The sequence below is a fragment of the Ambystoma mexicanum genome, chromosome 6p, assembly GCF_040938575.1.
Source record: "Ambystoma mexicanum isolate Mex_15411 chromosome 6p, UKY_AmexF1_1, whole genome shotgun sequence".
NCBI lineage: Eukaryota > Metazoa > Chordata > Amphibia > Caudata > Ambystomatidae > Ambystoma > Ambystoma mexicanum.
Genome location: NC_090935.1, coordinates 1,369,483,530 through 1,369,498,130, shown reverse-complemented (window position 1 = coordinate 1,369,498,130; position 14,601 = coordinate 1,369,483,530). Strand labels below are relative to the sequence as shown.

Genomic DNA, 14,601 nt, shown 5'->3' with positions numbered 1-14,601 from the left:
TTCACTGTTCATCTCCCGAGAAACAGCATTTCCCAATGTTCATGGTCCATTGCTCGTTTACAGCTATGCCAGATGCTGTGCAATATGGCAGAGCTTGTGCCTTGCAAGTCTAAAGCAATATAACGTGTGAAATGTTTGAGCGCAGCGTTTTCCTCTTGTATGATTAGCCTATTTTTGGTAAAAGTGGAATGGAAAATGTGTAGTACAAAATTTAAGTTTGAAATATAAATAAAGTACGGTACACCTCCAAAAAGGTATTCTTTTCACAATGTTTTCAATAAAAATTGGGGGTTGAAAAAGCCTCCTGCCATGCCCCCGCCCCACCCGCCGTCCCTCCCACATTTACCTGTCGGCCCACTATAGGCAGCATGTAAGGTACATTTGGCCATCTGGCAAAATCGGCTGTGCACCCCTGGTCTACACCATGGAACCAACCCACATGCCAAATGTAAGGTTTGTAGCATGTTGGGAAGTATGTTGAACATTTCCAACACACACTCACATATTCACAAATTTCCCCCAAAAAATAAATTAGACAAAGGTATATTTATATTTGATACTTTTGACATTGTCTGCACCATGGGACCTACTCACGTGCCCAATTTCAGGATTGCAGCATGTTGGGAAGTATGTTTCGAACAGATACACACACATACCCAAGCATTTTAGACTGCTTAAAAAAGAATAAAAGCTTAAAAAATGATTGGAAAATATATATTTCATACTTTTTACATTGTGTACACCATGGAACCTACCCACATGCCACATTTAAGGTTTGTAGCATGTTGGGAAGTATGCTGAACATTTCGAACCTACACACACACATCCACAATTTTTCCCCCTTTTATTTATATTTATATATATATATATATATATATATATATATATATGAGAGAGACGATTTGGAGGGCATAATTCACCACCTGGTGGCTGTCTCGATGCTACACTTAGGGCAAAACCCTGACTGCTAGTCGTTTAGGAGGTGTAGTTGTTCACTTCTGGCAAGTAGTTGTGTAGCGGCTACTTTTTTCAAGATTTTTCCAATAAACTTGAGGCCGGTAGTTGGCCAGGTTGCCTGGATACAGGGTTGTTTTTTTCCAAAAAGGTTGTATGAGGCCAGTCTTAAGGGTGTCCGGGAATGAGCCATGGGAGGCATTAATGATGCTGAGGAGTGCATTGAGCACTGGGCCCATTAATATATTTAATGATGGAGGCTGGGATGATATTGTCAGAGTCGGAAGTAAGTTTGAGTGAGGGGATTGTTTTTCGTAGGTGAGAGAAACAGGCGCGAATTCAGCCCAGAGGGGCGGTGTGTGTGCTGAGAAGCAGCGGGTGCGTGGGGACGCTAATGCTGTGGGCAGATTCGTTAATCTCTCTGCTTTTATGTATGTTCTCGACACAAACATTATTCTGCGATTTAGTTTTCACTTTGTACATGGTTTGTGACCTGTCAAGTTGACCGTACAGTGAAAGAAAAATGTAATGGAAAATGCATTAATATTGGTGTCTTTTTAAAAAAAAAAAATTAACTTGATTTATTGTTGCAAAAGGTAAGCACATACAGAACAATAGTAAAAGAAAAAAGAGAGAAAAACAAAGAATATTTCAGGAAGTAGATTTCACACAAATCATTTTCCACCTCCAAATTTTCAGTTTCTGCTTTGTCTGCCAGATATTGTTTGTACCGGGCCCATATATTTCTGGGTCTGGAAGAGGGCAACTCCGAGTCAACATACAGCTTCTCTGTATCATTTGTCCATAGCATATCCCTGTCCCAATCTGCCTTAGTTGGCGGGTTTACATTTTTCCACTTCATGAGACTCGCTCGTTTAGCTATTAACAGGCCAAGATTTAACAATTTCCGCCAGGTCGGATTCATTTTACCAGTCTCACCCAACAAACGCAATCTTGGTGACCACTCCACTGGTTGGTCCGCCATCTCATCCAGAGATGCACAAACCTCAGTCCAGTAATCTTAATCTCATGCATGCCCATAACATATGATATATATTAGCATCCTCAGTACTACACCTCGGGCATGTTCCCGACACGGCGGGGTAGATCAATTTAAGCCTAACTGGGGCGTAATGTGTCCGATGTACTATTTTGTAGTGTATTATTTTGTATCTGGCGTTGCATGATATTTGTTTGGTCAGTTCACAGATCTGGGACCATTCATGGTCTTCTATTTGTTGCCCGAGATCCTGTTCCCGCCTGCTTTTGGCCGTATTGTTCTCTACTGAGTGTGTTTGCATTATAATCTTGTACAGTGCGGAGGCTGTTATTTTCTGTGACCCCCCTGTGAACATGTAGCCAAGCCCCATGTTTATCTCAGGTTCATTAGGGAAGGTGTGACATACATTTTGTGTTACAGTTTTTACACGCATGTACTGTAGCTTGTATTTGTTAGTGTCTCCCACTATATCTTTAATGTCTTCCCATTGCACAAAGAGCTTCTCATGGAATAACTGTCCCCACTGGGCAATGCCTCTGGAACTCCAATGCATCTCCACCCCCCTCCCCCTAGGTTGAATGGTGTTCGGGGGTCTCCCCAGAGCAGCATACTGGGGTGGTATAACCTGTCTGTCCCGTATATGTCTGCTATTTTGGCCCAAGCCATAATTGTTACCTTCGTGGGGTCTATGGAGTTGTGGTGCTTTGGAGCAGATCTAGCCATCTTCTGTAAGGCTATGGTCGCCTCCCGTTCCCTCATGTCTGGCGGGGCCTTCCCAGGTCTGTTGAAGATTGTGGCCCATTGGGCAGCATAATGGGCCTGTGCTGTCAAGTAATAAAGTTCTAAGTCAGATGCCATCAGGCCTCCCTTGAATACGTATTAGTTAATGTCCTCCAATTCAGTCTAGGATGCCCACCCCACACAAATGTAACACACGCGGTGCTTATTTTGGTAAAACAGGGCGCGACCGGCCACACCGGCACTGTGCTAAACCGGTATCCTGCCCATCATGGAGATGGGGAGAGCGTTCCAGCGTTTCATTTTAGTGCACAATGTGCCAGCTAGCGCACTATAGTTTAGGGCTCGAGTTAGTTGAGCTGTTCTTGAAATGTATGCCCCCAGGTATAGTATATGCATCGGCCTCCAGACGAGACCATATAGGTCTTGTGGTGCTTTTGTGTTATTTGTAAGCAGGAAAATCTCAGACTTGTTATGGTTAAGCCTTAGGCCAGAATATTCACCAGATTTTTTGACTTCTGCCAGTACCCTACCCAATGTACGATCTGGATTCCGTAGATATAGCAAAATATCATCGGCATTGAGTGTTATGATTTGTAGTCTGCCCTCAATCCACAACCCACATGAACTATATTGTGACCTCAGAATATCAGCTAGGGGCTCTATCACCAGAGCGAATAACAGAGGGGATAATGGACAGCCCTGTCTAGTGCCTCCGAGTAACTGTAATATATCAGACAAGGTGCCATTAACTCTTATCTTGGCATAAGGGCTCGCATATCGTACTTGTATCCATTTTATAATATTGGGGCCAAACCCATAATTTCTTATTACTCCAAATAGAAAGGGCCAGAAGACCGTATCAAATGCTTTTTGCATATCAAGTGACACCGCTATGCCTTGAGTTTCAGGGTGTATCTTAGCTAAAATGCTATGGCATCTCCTTATATTCGTGGCTGTGGACCTGCGCATAATAAATCCGGCTTCATCTTCATGTACCATATGGGGCATCAGCGACGTTAATCGAGTTGCTAGTATTTTTGCAAAGATCTTTGCATCAGTATTTATTAGTGAGAGCGGTCTATACGAACCACACTCCTCTGGGGGTTTCCCGAGTTTAAGCAACAGTGTAATCACTGCTTCTCTAGTTGTTTCGGCAGTACCCCTTTGTCCAAAGCTTCCACCCAAACGGTGTAAATCTGGGTACCAAAAGGTGGCTGAATTCCTTGTAGAACTCAGCCCCCAAGCCATCTGTCCCCGGGGCTTTCCCATTGGGTAAAGTTTTTATGGCCTCTGCTATCTCTGCCTCCGATATTGGGCTTTCTAGGGCTTCTTTAGTGGCATCCGCTATTAGGGTCGTGGGTATTTGGGAGAGGTATTGGTCTATATCTTCCTCCGTAACCTGACATTGAGGGGAGTACAGTTTCCGATAGAATTCATAGAATGTCTCTTGAATTTTAGTGTTATCGGTGGTGACTGTGCCGTTTGCCAATTTTATACATGGAATGTTAGTCGGGCCTCTTTCTCCCCTTACAGTTCTGACCACCAACCGCCCTGGTCACTCGCTCTCCCCGTATCTACGTGCCACCGCTTGCTTGTCGATGTAGCGGATCTCTAGGTCCGCTGCTTCTTTGTATTCATCTAGTTCAAGCTTAATCTCTGGGCTGAACCGGGATGACGCAGTGTTTGCATGTAGGGATTGTAGGGAGGAGATTTGTGTTTCTAAGCGCGTTAGTCTACTCCGGATATCTTTGAGGACTCTGCTTTCTGTGGATATTGAGCAAACTTTAAAAGCCTGCCACAATATTGCCTGACTGGAAACCGAGTTCTCATTTATATCAAAATATTCTTGTATTTATTTGGTCAATGCGGTTTTGTAAACCAGGTCTTGTAAGCCGCAGGTTTAAATTTCCATGGTGGTCGGTTTATCTTAGTGTCGAGAATACGAAGTATCAGCTGTATTGGTGAGTGATCGGAGTATGTCCTGGGGTGAATGTGTGCACTATCAACCCATGCCAACACCTCGTAATCCACCAACCATAAATCTATTGTAGAGTGCATATCATGCACTGTGGAGTAATATGTATATTCCTTTTTGGAGGGATTCAATGTTCTCCACGCATCTTTTATATTTAGATCAGCCATGTGTGTGATTATCTGTTGCGCTGCCTTGGACAGTGCTCTTGGTTGTGTCGAGGTGCGGTCTAGATTAGTGTCTAGGATAGTGTTGAAATCCCCTCCTATTATTAAGCAGGACGTAGGGTAGGATGCCAGTTTTTCAAACAATGTGGAGTAAAACTCTGGGTCGTCAATATTTGGGCCATATACATTAAGTAGGACTATCTCTTTGCCGTGAAGGGTTCCATGGAGTAGAACATATCTACCTTCAGGGTCATATTCAGAGGTGGTACAGGTGAATGGGAGGGTTTTATGAATTAGAGTCGCCACCCCTCTAGCCTGTTTGGAGTACTTTGTATAGTATTGGTGTGTCCCCCAATTTGGCAGTAGTAGCCCTTCATGGTGAGGCCCTATGTGCGTTTCTTGCAAAACAATTATTTTAGGGCTCTACCTGAAGATATGTGCTAGTATCCGTCTTTTCTTAACTCGGGCTCCAAGGCCTCGTACGTTCCAGCTTAGAATTTTTATATTATCTATGTCCCGATCAGCCATTATCTATGACGTGGTTATGATCATATGTATGATGGTTCACTTCCAATGTGTGCTCAAGAGCCTTAGTGCTCAATACCTTTGTGCTTTTTGGTTTAAATTTTCCCGTTCCATCACTAAATCCCAACAACCCTCGCCAAGTCCCTCCCCCTCCCTCAAAGTTCCCCGAACTTCAACTATGATATTTAAGTTCCCCCATCCCCTCCCATCAACATTTCGTGCAGTTGCTACAGGGGGAGCTGCGGCGACTTCAAGTGCCCATACCATATTCACTTCTTTACAGCATTCCTAGTTCAACGTGTTACTCTCGCTAATAGTAACACATACAGGGCTATGCTCAATCTTATGTTTTGTAGGGTAGGTCATGGGTTCCCCTTTTGCAGGCTCCCGAGGGGGGCCCCTGTTTTCATGTGTCTTTCGTTTATCGTGGCCCTGCTAGCTGTTATACGCCTTCTATATTTCATGAGTCTTTCTCCCTTGTAGACCGTAAAGGTGGAGCCGGGATATGGGTTTCCACGAAGTTCGCTGCCTCTTCTGGGAATGTGAAAAAATATACCTTGTTCTGATGCTGTATTTTCAATCTCGCCGGATAGAGCATTGCATAGTGCACCTGACTTCCCGAAGTAATTTCTTGACTCCTGTAAATAACTTCCTTTCCTGTTGTACAGCTAGCGTGAAATCTGGAAAAATGCGTATTATGTTGGCTTCCCATCTTAATTCTTGTTTTTCCCTAACAGTCTTCAAAATTAGATCTCTGTCTCTGTAATTTATCATTCTCGCTATTATAGGCCTCGGGTATGCTCCGGGTTTAGGCTTGGGGGCGAGTGACCTATGTGCCCACTTCACTAGGAAGATTGTCGACCATCCAGGATCTCCCAGTAGATTACGTAGGAGCTCTTCCACTCCCTTTTCCATAGATCCTTTCAGTGCTTCTTCTGGAACTCCGACAATGCGGACGTTGTTCCGCCGAGATCTAGCTTCCAAATCTTCACATTTAGCTTTCACTGTTCCAAGCTCTATTGCCATTGTGGACACTGTATTTTTCAGAGTCTCCAGAGCATCCTCCGTGCCAGATATCCTCATCTCCGCTTCTGTCATCGGTGATGTTGTTTTGTCCAATTGTGCTTTAATGGAGGCAACATTCGCTGTAATTCCGTCGAGCTTATCATTGAGGGAAGAGAAGCCCTGCTGCATAGCCTGAAAGACGGCCTGAGGGTCCATCATCGGTGTTGAGGGTGCCGTCTGCTCCCGGGGGGGAGCTCCTCGGCCATAGTTAGCTCTGTTTCTTTTCTTACCGCAGTTGTGAATTTGTCAATGGTTCCTCTACCCTTCTTAGGGCCGAAGCCTTTGGGCATCGTCTATTCCTTCTCCCTTCCCTGGTGCAGGGCAACCCTGGGGAGGAGCCCAGCTGTCTTTTTTCGTGTTACCCACACATTGTGGGTGAGAGCATGGACTGGGGGGTCTCGCCGGGTCTCCAATCGCTGTCTGGTGAGGTATTCTATATCTGTGTCTGTCTGCCTCGCCCATGGTTCAAAAAGTTGGTTATCCTTACACGTGGGAGTCAACCAGCCCTTGTACTGACTCACTGTGCTTATTGTAGGGTCTCAGGGTCAGACTGGTTATCGGTAAGGTGTGTTCCCCTTGTATTCGGTGCTGGCTAGCGCTTATGTCCTTATGTTTCAGTTCTGCTTCCCGCATGCCCTGCCCTCCAGTTCGCTTAGCCGCGGTGCAGTTTGTATCCTTGTTGCTAGGTGAGTCCAATGCGAGTGTTATCCGTTAGTTTTTGGGCCTGGGATCTCTGGGGTCACCTCTTTTATGATTATGTGGTCCGGGGGATTCTTTATAGTGTCTGTAAAGTGAGGAAAGCCTGCTCATGTCCCCCCAGCTTGTTGTGTTCAGCGTTCCTGGCGGCTTTGATTCTTTTAAGCCTGTGTCTCTTCGAATTGTGCAGCTTGTGATAGTGATTAGGCGGAGGGTTCAATGGGGTTGCAGGCAGAGGGGCAGCCGGATTCAGTGGGCCACGGTGTATCCTACCGCCTTCCCACAACGCCTCCAGCTCTTGTCGAATCTGGGGGGGCCAGCCCCTTCCCCAGGGCGCGGGCAATTCTCGCTCCCCTCCGCCCGCAGCTTCGAGTGTCCGCTCATGTACGCCAAGTGTTTGTAATGGTGGGCGCTGCCTCCCGGGGGCTACAATGTACTGCAGTTATGTGCCTACCTTAATGGCACATGGTTCCTTTCATGTGGAAGCCGCTCCCTGCAGGTGACAGCGGTGATGGTCTCCGGGGGGGCTGCAAGCGCTCGACAGCCTCTGGAGCGCCTGCGATTCCCCCCAGCTGGGCCCCACGTCTCTCGGCAGCGATCGTGCTGAGCCGCGCCGGGCTCCTCCTCCACGCCAGCGGCGTGGCTCGGGCCTGTCTCCCTCACAACCCGTGGGATTTTGTATTCGCTGCCGGAAGGCTCAGAGTGGGGATGGCCCCGCTTTGAGCATCCTCATTGGCTGAGCGGTTGCCACGCCATCCCGCTGGTGACAAGGGCTGTGGAATCCCGACAGAGAGATTCCCGGCCTGCTAATGACTCGGCGAGGGCCAATCAGAATGGCTCTTTCATTCTGATTGCCCCCGCGCCGGGTACTAATTTTCCATATTTTCTAAATAATTCAAGTAAGTTGTGTTGTTTAATATAGAGTTTGCTACCACAATTATTTTGCTCTTTCATATCTCTATAAATATTACTTTGCCGTTAACACCCCGTTCCAAGGGCTGGCAGCCCCAGATAACGGCCTGAGAGAAGCCGTACAGAGCCCCTATTCTATTACCATTGAGGCTGGAAAAGGGAGGAGGGAAGCTGCGGCGGCACAAGCCGCCGCCGTAGCAATAAGATAAGTGGGGCTGGGGAGGAGGGTTGAAAATTGAGAGGGAAAAATCGAGGGTGGGGGAAGATGACGGTCTACGGTGGGGGAGACAGCCTGTGGGTTCTGTGGAACGCGGGCTGAGATCAGACATTTCAGCCCATGATCTGTGGAACCTGATTGGCTATGCCCCCCCCGCCCGAGCCGGGTGCTAATTATTTATTATTTACCTTACTTAATGGTACCTCCTGCCTTATTTGAACTGTAGGTCTGCAGTTTAAACATAGAGCACTTCATTCACTAAGCTATCTGACTGATATGGTCCTCTGACAAACTGGTGCATATCTGTTTTCATTCCTCTCTGTAGATATTCCTTTTAATACCTGTTTTCATATACTACTGTTTAAAACTCAGAAGTTTGTGCACGTTTCATCACAATTGAACAATTACATATACATTTACATGTGTACAGTCTATGAAAACACAAATAACCTATCTTGTGGACATTTGAGAGGAAGGAAGGCATTTCTGTCCATTTATCATACTTGTTCAGTGTTGCAAAATAAAATGAATTGTCATGCTCTACTGTTGTGACACACTTGTGTTTCTTGTTGTATTAATGAAAACCGTACACCTGCGCATAGTCTAATTGATGTGTCTGCATCCCTGGCTAGGTGTTTGAAGAGGCGTCAAATGAAGATTTCGTTCCAGATGAAACGCCAAACAAAGAAGCTTTGAAGAAAAGGAAACTTCCAGAGCATGTTACTAAGCCTCTGCCTCCAGCAGAGGCACCAATAGCGAAAAAGGTAATCGTGGAATTGTGCACCATATCATTTGGTTATAAGCATACTATTCCCATTTTTAAAGCACACATTACAAAATGAAATGGCCCCTAGTACTTGAATATGAATAACACTTGTCAATGTTACCCAACTCGATGGTACTGTTTTTATTTTGTTGTCCTTACAGCATGAAGAGCAGAATCACCCCTGTTGGGGGAGGGGGGGGGGGTTAAAGCCCTGACTTTCAGGTTACACGTGTGTCCCCACATTAGGTGCCCACCCACACGTTGATAAGTGCAGTAAATTGTAAGTCAGATGAAAGAAACTTTGTTAATCTAAATGTAAATTTCTGCAATATGATGTAACGTCTATTTCTTCAGATGTCATGTTGGTGGATCCTGCATGCTTGGCAAAATATGTCTCTACATTGTTTTTACCTTATGATGCCTTAGGTACGGTGGCTGAATTGGGTGCTAATGACTATGCCTGGGTTCTATTTTTCAAAAGAGCGTGCTGCTGTTGGCATCTACTCATTTAATTTGTGGCAACATACGCGTGTGTGTGAGTTTATTGCAGCGCCTGGATGTGGATTTTAACTCCCAGTTTACTGTAGGGGAATATACCCACCCCTTATACATAGCCCTACAAAGAAGTGCAACCGACCCAGGGCAGTGAAGCATGCTTTTTAACAAAGCTTCCATCCCTGGCCTATCTGCAATAACTGTAGAAGACACACTATCTTCTGCTTTTCTTAAGGCATAATTGCAGACCATCTTCTTTTCTTCTTTTACTGACATAGTAAAAACAAATAGCTTTTGCTATTGTGAGAATGCGCCCTGCCTAGCCATTGCTGCCAGTATGGGGGCAACTCGCAGGGCCATGCCTGGCCCTCTAATACATGATCTTGGGCTTGGGTCTCCATGGCTCTATGGGGAAGTTCACCCTTGTCTCCCACACCCACAAACAGGGGATGGAGCAGCAAAGGATCATCTCGTTAGTCCTACAGTCCCTTTGAAAAGGCCCTAAGAAATTTAGAAATATGCTTGCCATCCAGCTGGCCCTTACCATGTGGGCCCTCAGTGTTTTGATCTAGCAGACTGTAAGAATCCTACTATAGAAATATTGGCCTAAGAAATGCTCACTACGTTTACTCCAAAAGGTCAAGTGAACGTGGAGCAGAGCAAAGCCCTGCTGGCTCCACTTTCAGCTCCTGACGTGGGCACATAAGCGAAAATCCAGAATCAAAATGGCAGACCTGTCTGATATAGGCTTGGTCCGCAGAGCTTTGGAAAACTCAAGAAATCAATCATGCAAAACTGAATTGGAGAACTGCTTGTGTGTCTGTGTGTTTCTATAAACCAGGGGAGAGAAAGGTTAATGATGGATGGTTGGAACAATGGTGCACAGTGGTGAAGTAGCAGAGGTGAAGAAGGAATCAGAGGTAGAGGTGTTGAAGGTGCAGGAGGAGGTGCAGAAGGAGTGGAAGGTGGAAGTTGCACCAGGAGAGCACATCACAGAGAGTTGGAGTTGCAGCAGTGTGAGGTGAAGCAGCAGGAGAGGGGGAGAGGGAGAATAAGAGGTTTGGTGCTGTGAACATTGAAGAAGAGGGGAGAAAGCAAAAGAAATTGAGGGGGTAAAGCTCAGTGAGGAGGGCAGACAGCAGAAGAGTGGAATGTGATGAAGAATAAGGAGAAGGGAAACCGCAGAAGAATTCAGAGGAGGTGAAGATCAAGGCGTAGGGAAAAGGCCTACAAAGGTTGGAGGAGGTGAAGAATTGAAACGCAAGACGGAGAGAGATGAAACATTTGAAGAAAGGATGTTGGGGAAGCGGCGAGGAGGAAAGAACACTAGTTGAACGCGGGGAGAGGAAACAGAAACTAGAAAACAAGGAAGGAGAATGATGGGAAATACCTTGGCGGTGTAGGGACAGTGAAAGACGGAGAGGAAGAAAACACAATTATATTGGTTGTCTGGGGGAAGAAAGAGAAGGAATGAGAATGAGGCGGAACCTTTGGAATTTTGGACGACAGCCAAATTGAGGGCTAGTGGCAAGCCCCCAGGCACAAGTGACAATCGACTAAATGAGGGGGGAAATCGGACAGGTTTGGGTAGTAGTTCCAGGATCCTGAAACAGGGAGGTGAGCCATAACCCCATCTAATATTTGGAAATCTTCCTAACATAACTCACATTGAGGCGACTCCGGAATATACTTAGTACAAGCCTCAAGCTACAGTGCTTACGCTACCTTGGTGAACCACCCAATCAGAGGCCTACGAGCAGAGACCACTCGCCTACAATAACTTCACTTATCGGAAAAGCTTTGTGCTAAATGCTGTGACTAACACCAGGGAGAGCCCTGTGTAGAAACTAATTGCATCAGAGATGTCATTTGGTAAAACAAGGGAAAGAAGTGATGGGGACACTTGTCTCATATTTGGATCCACTCTCTATGCAACAACTGGTTAGTAGAAAAGCCCAAAGAGGTGACCCAAGGAACCCTACTGCTAGAGGGATATTTCACAGAAGGTCCCCGGAAGTCTCCCAAGAAATGGACAAGTTAGATACAAATCATCCAAGAAGGGGAGTCCTGGGAGAGACTTTCCTACAGCACACCATGCTGACTAGAGATTTACTTATTAAAGGGGGCACAGGCTAAGTGAGTATGACTGTTATTGGGCAAAGGAGAGATATATAACTTGAGTTGTTTTAGTATCACTCTGCTTGAAAGAGGTATTTCTTCCCATCTTATTCCCATCCAAAGTTACTTTGAATTCCAAGTAAAGATCAAACCTCTTAAAATCTGTAGCCATGTCTGATGATGTTTTCCCAAGTTCTTCGTGACACTAGACATATTCAAAAATACATAGCCGAAGGATGTCTGTCTACTATGGCCATTTGAGGTGTGACTGTTACTGCTCGTCTGAATGCTATAGCTAGAACACATGAATCCTGGCATATGGATACATGACTGTAACGCTTTTAGGCAGGTTACAGCTGGAATTTCCATTAAAAAAATTGTATCTCACACTTCAATACAGCTGCATTGCTGCTCTGCTAAAACCCACTTCTCCAAAACCATAGCTATATTACTCTGCAATGGTGAAAATTGTATTCGACTGATTACAAATGGTTTCTACCGTATGCAGTAGGAATGTATCGACTTTTGGACATTGCATTACCGTACAAGAGCAGTGCGGAAAAATAAAAACCTCTTGCAGGTGTCGCACATAGCTTTACAAATTCTGACTCCAAACAATGGTTCAAGGGTCTTTATTCGCTCAAGATAAAATGATGATTTTTTTATAAAGGGAATGGCCAAAATAAAGGAGCGTCCCTCTACTATTCCTTACACACTCTCAGCACTCTTTGCCATACACTCTGTCATTTCCACTCACTGTTGTGCTCCCTCACCATCTACTGACCCTTCTCTCTATATCTTTCTCTCTCTATTTCACCTTTTACACCCCCTCACCACTCTACACTCAACAGGAACCACTATCTCCTAATCACAATACCTTACCTGCACTCTATCAGAACACTGCCTCAGTTTCCTTGGCACTCCACTCCATAGTCCGCCCACCACCTCGCTGACCTCATCCACACACCTTCCAATCCCCTCTGTGCTCGCTGTCCTTTTATAGTCCAGCCCTCCCCCGTATCCAACACTTCTCCTGGTTCCCATTGGTCTTCCTGGTGACATGCTGCCCTTGGCCAATGTCTGATTAAGATGTCCCTCTGAGGGGCAGGACTTCCTCTTGAAAGCTTTAAAAATATTTTAACCCTGCTGCCTTTTCAGTTTCCATTTGAGGGTTGGCAGCCATGTGCTCCAGCTAGTTGATTTTCTGGTGGCTTTCTTCCTCTGCATGGTTGAGGAGGACTACTGTGGCTCCTCTGCTCACCTGCTGTCCCTTCTCACTCTGTTTTCTGTTGCTCCACCATTCCCTTTGGATGTGTCTGGGGATGGTGGGTTGGGTGTTTGGTGTCACATCTCTTTTTGGCAGGAAATATCCCAGTCCATTTAATGCCTGGTCTGTCTTCCATTCCATTGGTTCCAGTCTGAATTTTCTTAGTTGTGCTCAGTGGAGTTACTTTGCTGAAAATGTTGCGGGGGACATGACATCTTAAGAAAAGGTGCCCCAGCCAAATGAATGGGAACAAAATGGTGAGCGATGAAAGTTGGGGGGGACAAACACCTCTGCCCCCCCCTACAATTACGCCCATGGTTGCGCTCAGGTGTATTCTTGGAGTTGCCGTTCTGAAAAAGACAAAAGAGAACTCTAGCCAGAAGAGAGCCTGAAGGCATTGTGGAAGAGACAGTGGTGCCATCCATCATATACAGTGCAGGGGGGACAGGGACGGCTCCCTCCCCACTCCATCTCAGAGATATGACCGGCTCTGGAATAGATCCTGGTAGGTCGCCTACACCATGTCGGGAGGGGTCCCTGTTACTAGCCCCCCCCCAACAGGGTCATGGGCCAGACCCAGTTACACATGGTAAATAAATACCAAATAACATCGTCAGACACTATTAGCTATTATGTTTATTAGTTTATTAAGCATTCTCATTGAACAATCTGGAGGCTCTACAAACTGGTAGAGCCAGCAGATTGTTCACAATGCCACATTCCAAGCCCACAGACACCAGTGCGCGTGCCTGTAGCACATTTCCTGTGAACACCCAGGTGGATTTATGTATTATCAACATACCTGTGCATACGTACATGCTGCCAATTCCTCACGACTCCCCAGGTAATTCAAACTATTATCAACAGACTGCTGCCTACCCATATTAACGTAAATACCAAAATAAGAGCTTGATTTACACCCACGGGAGATACAAAAAGCTCACCTTCCTGATATATAGGCAATGCAGGCATTGCTTGCATCCACTATGTATGCCCCTTTGCCTTTTTTCACATGAAAGAGCCACACTAGCTTTTTAGACCCCGCCCTCGGGTGTTAGAAGTCTGTCAACCTTGTTTAACTGCCCTTGCTATGCTCGGGCTCAAACCTAGACTTCAGGGCTGACAAAGCCCAGTACTGCCCTCTGTCCGGGTGTATAACGTTTAATTAGGAAGTCAAGGTGCAACTCGGATAAATTGGGATTTTTTCGAAGGCAGTCAATAGATATAAAGAAAATCCATACACCAAAAAATCACTAAAAAAAGTGTAACTGGGAAGCTGTCTTTTTCACTGGCCATTCCATTTTTTACTGTAATGTACATCATGTCAATCACACAGCCACCAAAGCATCCTCTGGCTTTCCACGCCTGATCTCAGTTTTTTCCTGCTGCTTAGGAGTGGCTATTCTTTTCATATCATCTGATTATGCCTTTACTAATATTCTATTCTGGTATGGACCATTGCCTTCTGGGCCTTTTGATCATTAAGCTTTTGATCATTTAGAGCCTGCCAGGACTAGTCTTGTAGGGTTTATGGATCCGGAGTTCAGATTAGCTGACTTTTTCTGGTCAACAGACTCATGGGAAACGTATGCAGCATCGCGGCCAAGGTCTGCAAAAATGTGCAAAAGCATGAAAAGAGTTACACACTATTTTCCAAAGCCACTTACAAAGCACTTACCTGTCAGAAACAGAAAACACACAGCACA

At 45.6% G+C, this 14,601-nt stretch overlaps 1 protein-coding gene across 4 annotated transcripts in view; it reads left to right on the top strand.

The window, feature by feature from the left end:
• The window catches only part of UBXN8 (UBX domain protein 8), a 415,886-nt gene that overhangs the window by 330,640 nt on the left and 70,645 nt on the right, over window positions 1-14,601 (top strand). For all 4 annotated transcript variants that reach the window (XM_069626088.1, XM_069626087.1, XM_069626090.1 and 1 more), the window contains one exon: window positions 8,882-9,013. In XM_069626088.1, coding sequence (XP_069482189.1) covers window positions 8,882-9,013 — 132 coding nt within the window. The remainder of the gene's footprint in view (window positions 1-8,881; window positions 9,014-14,601) is intronic.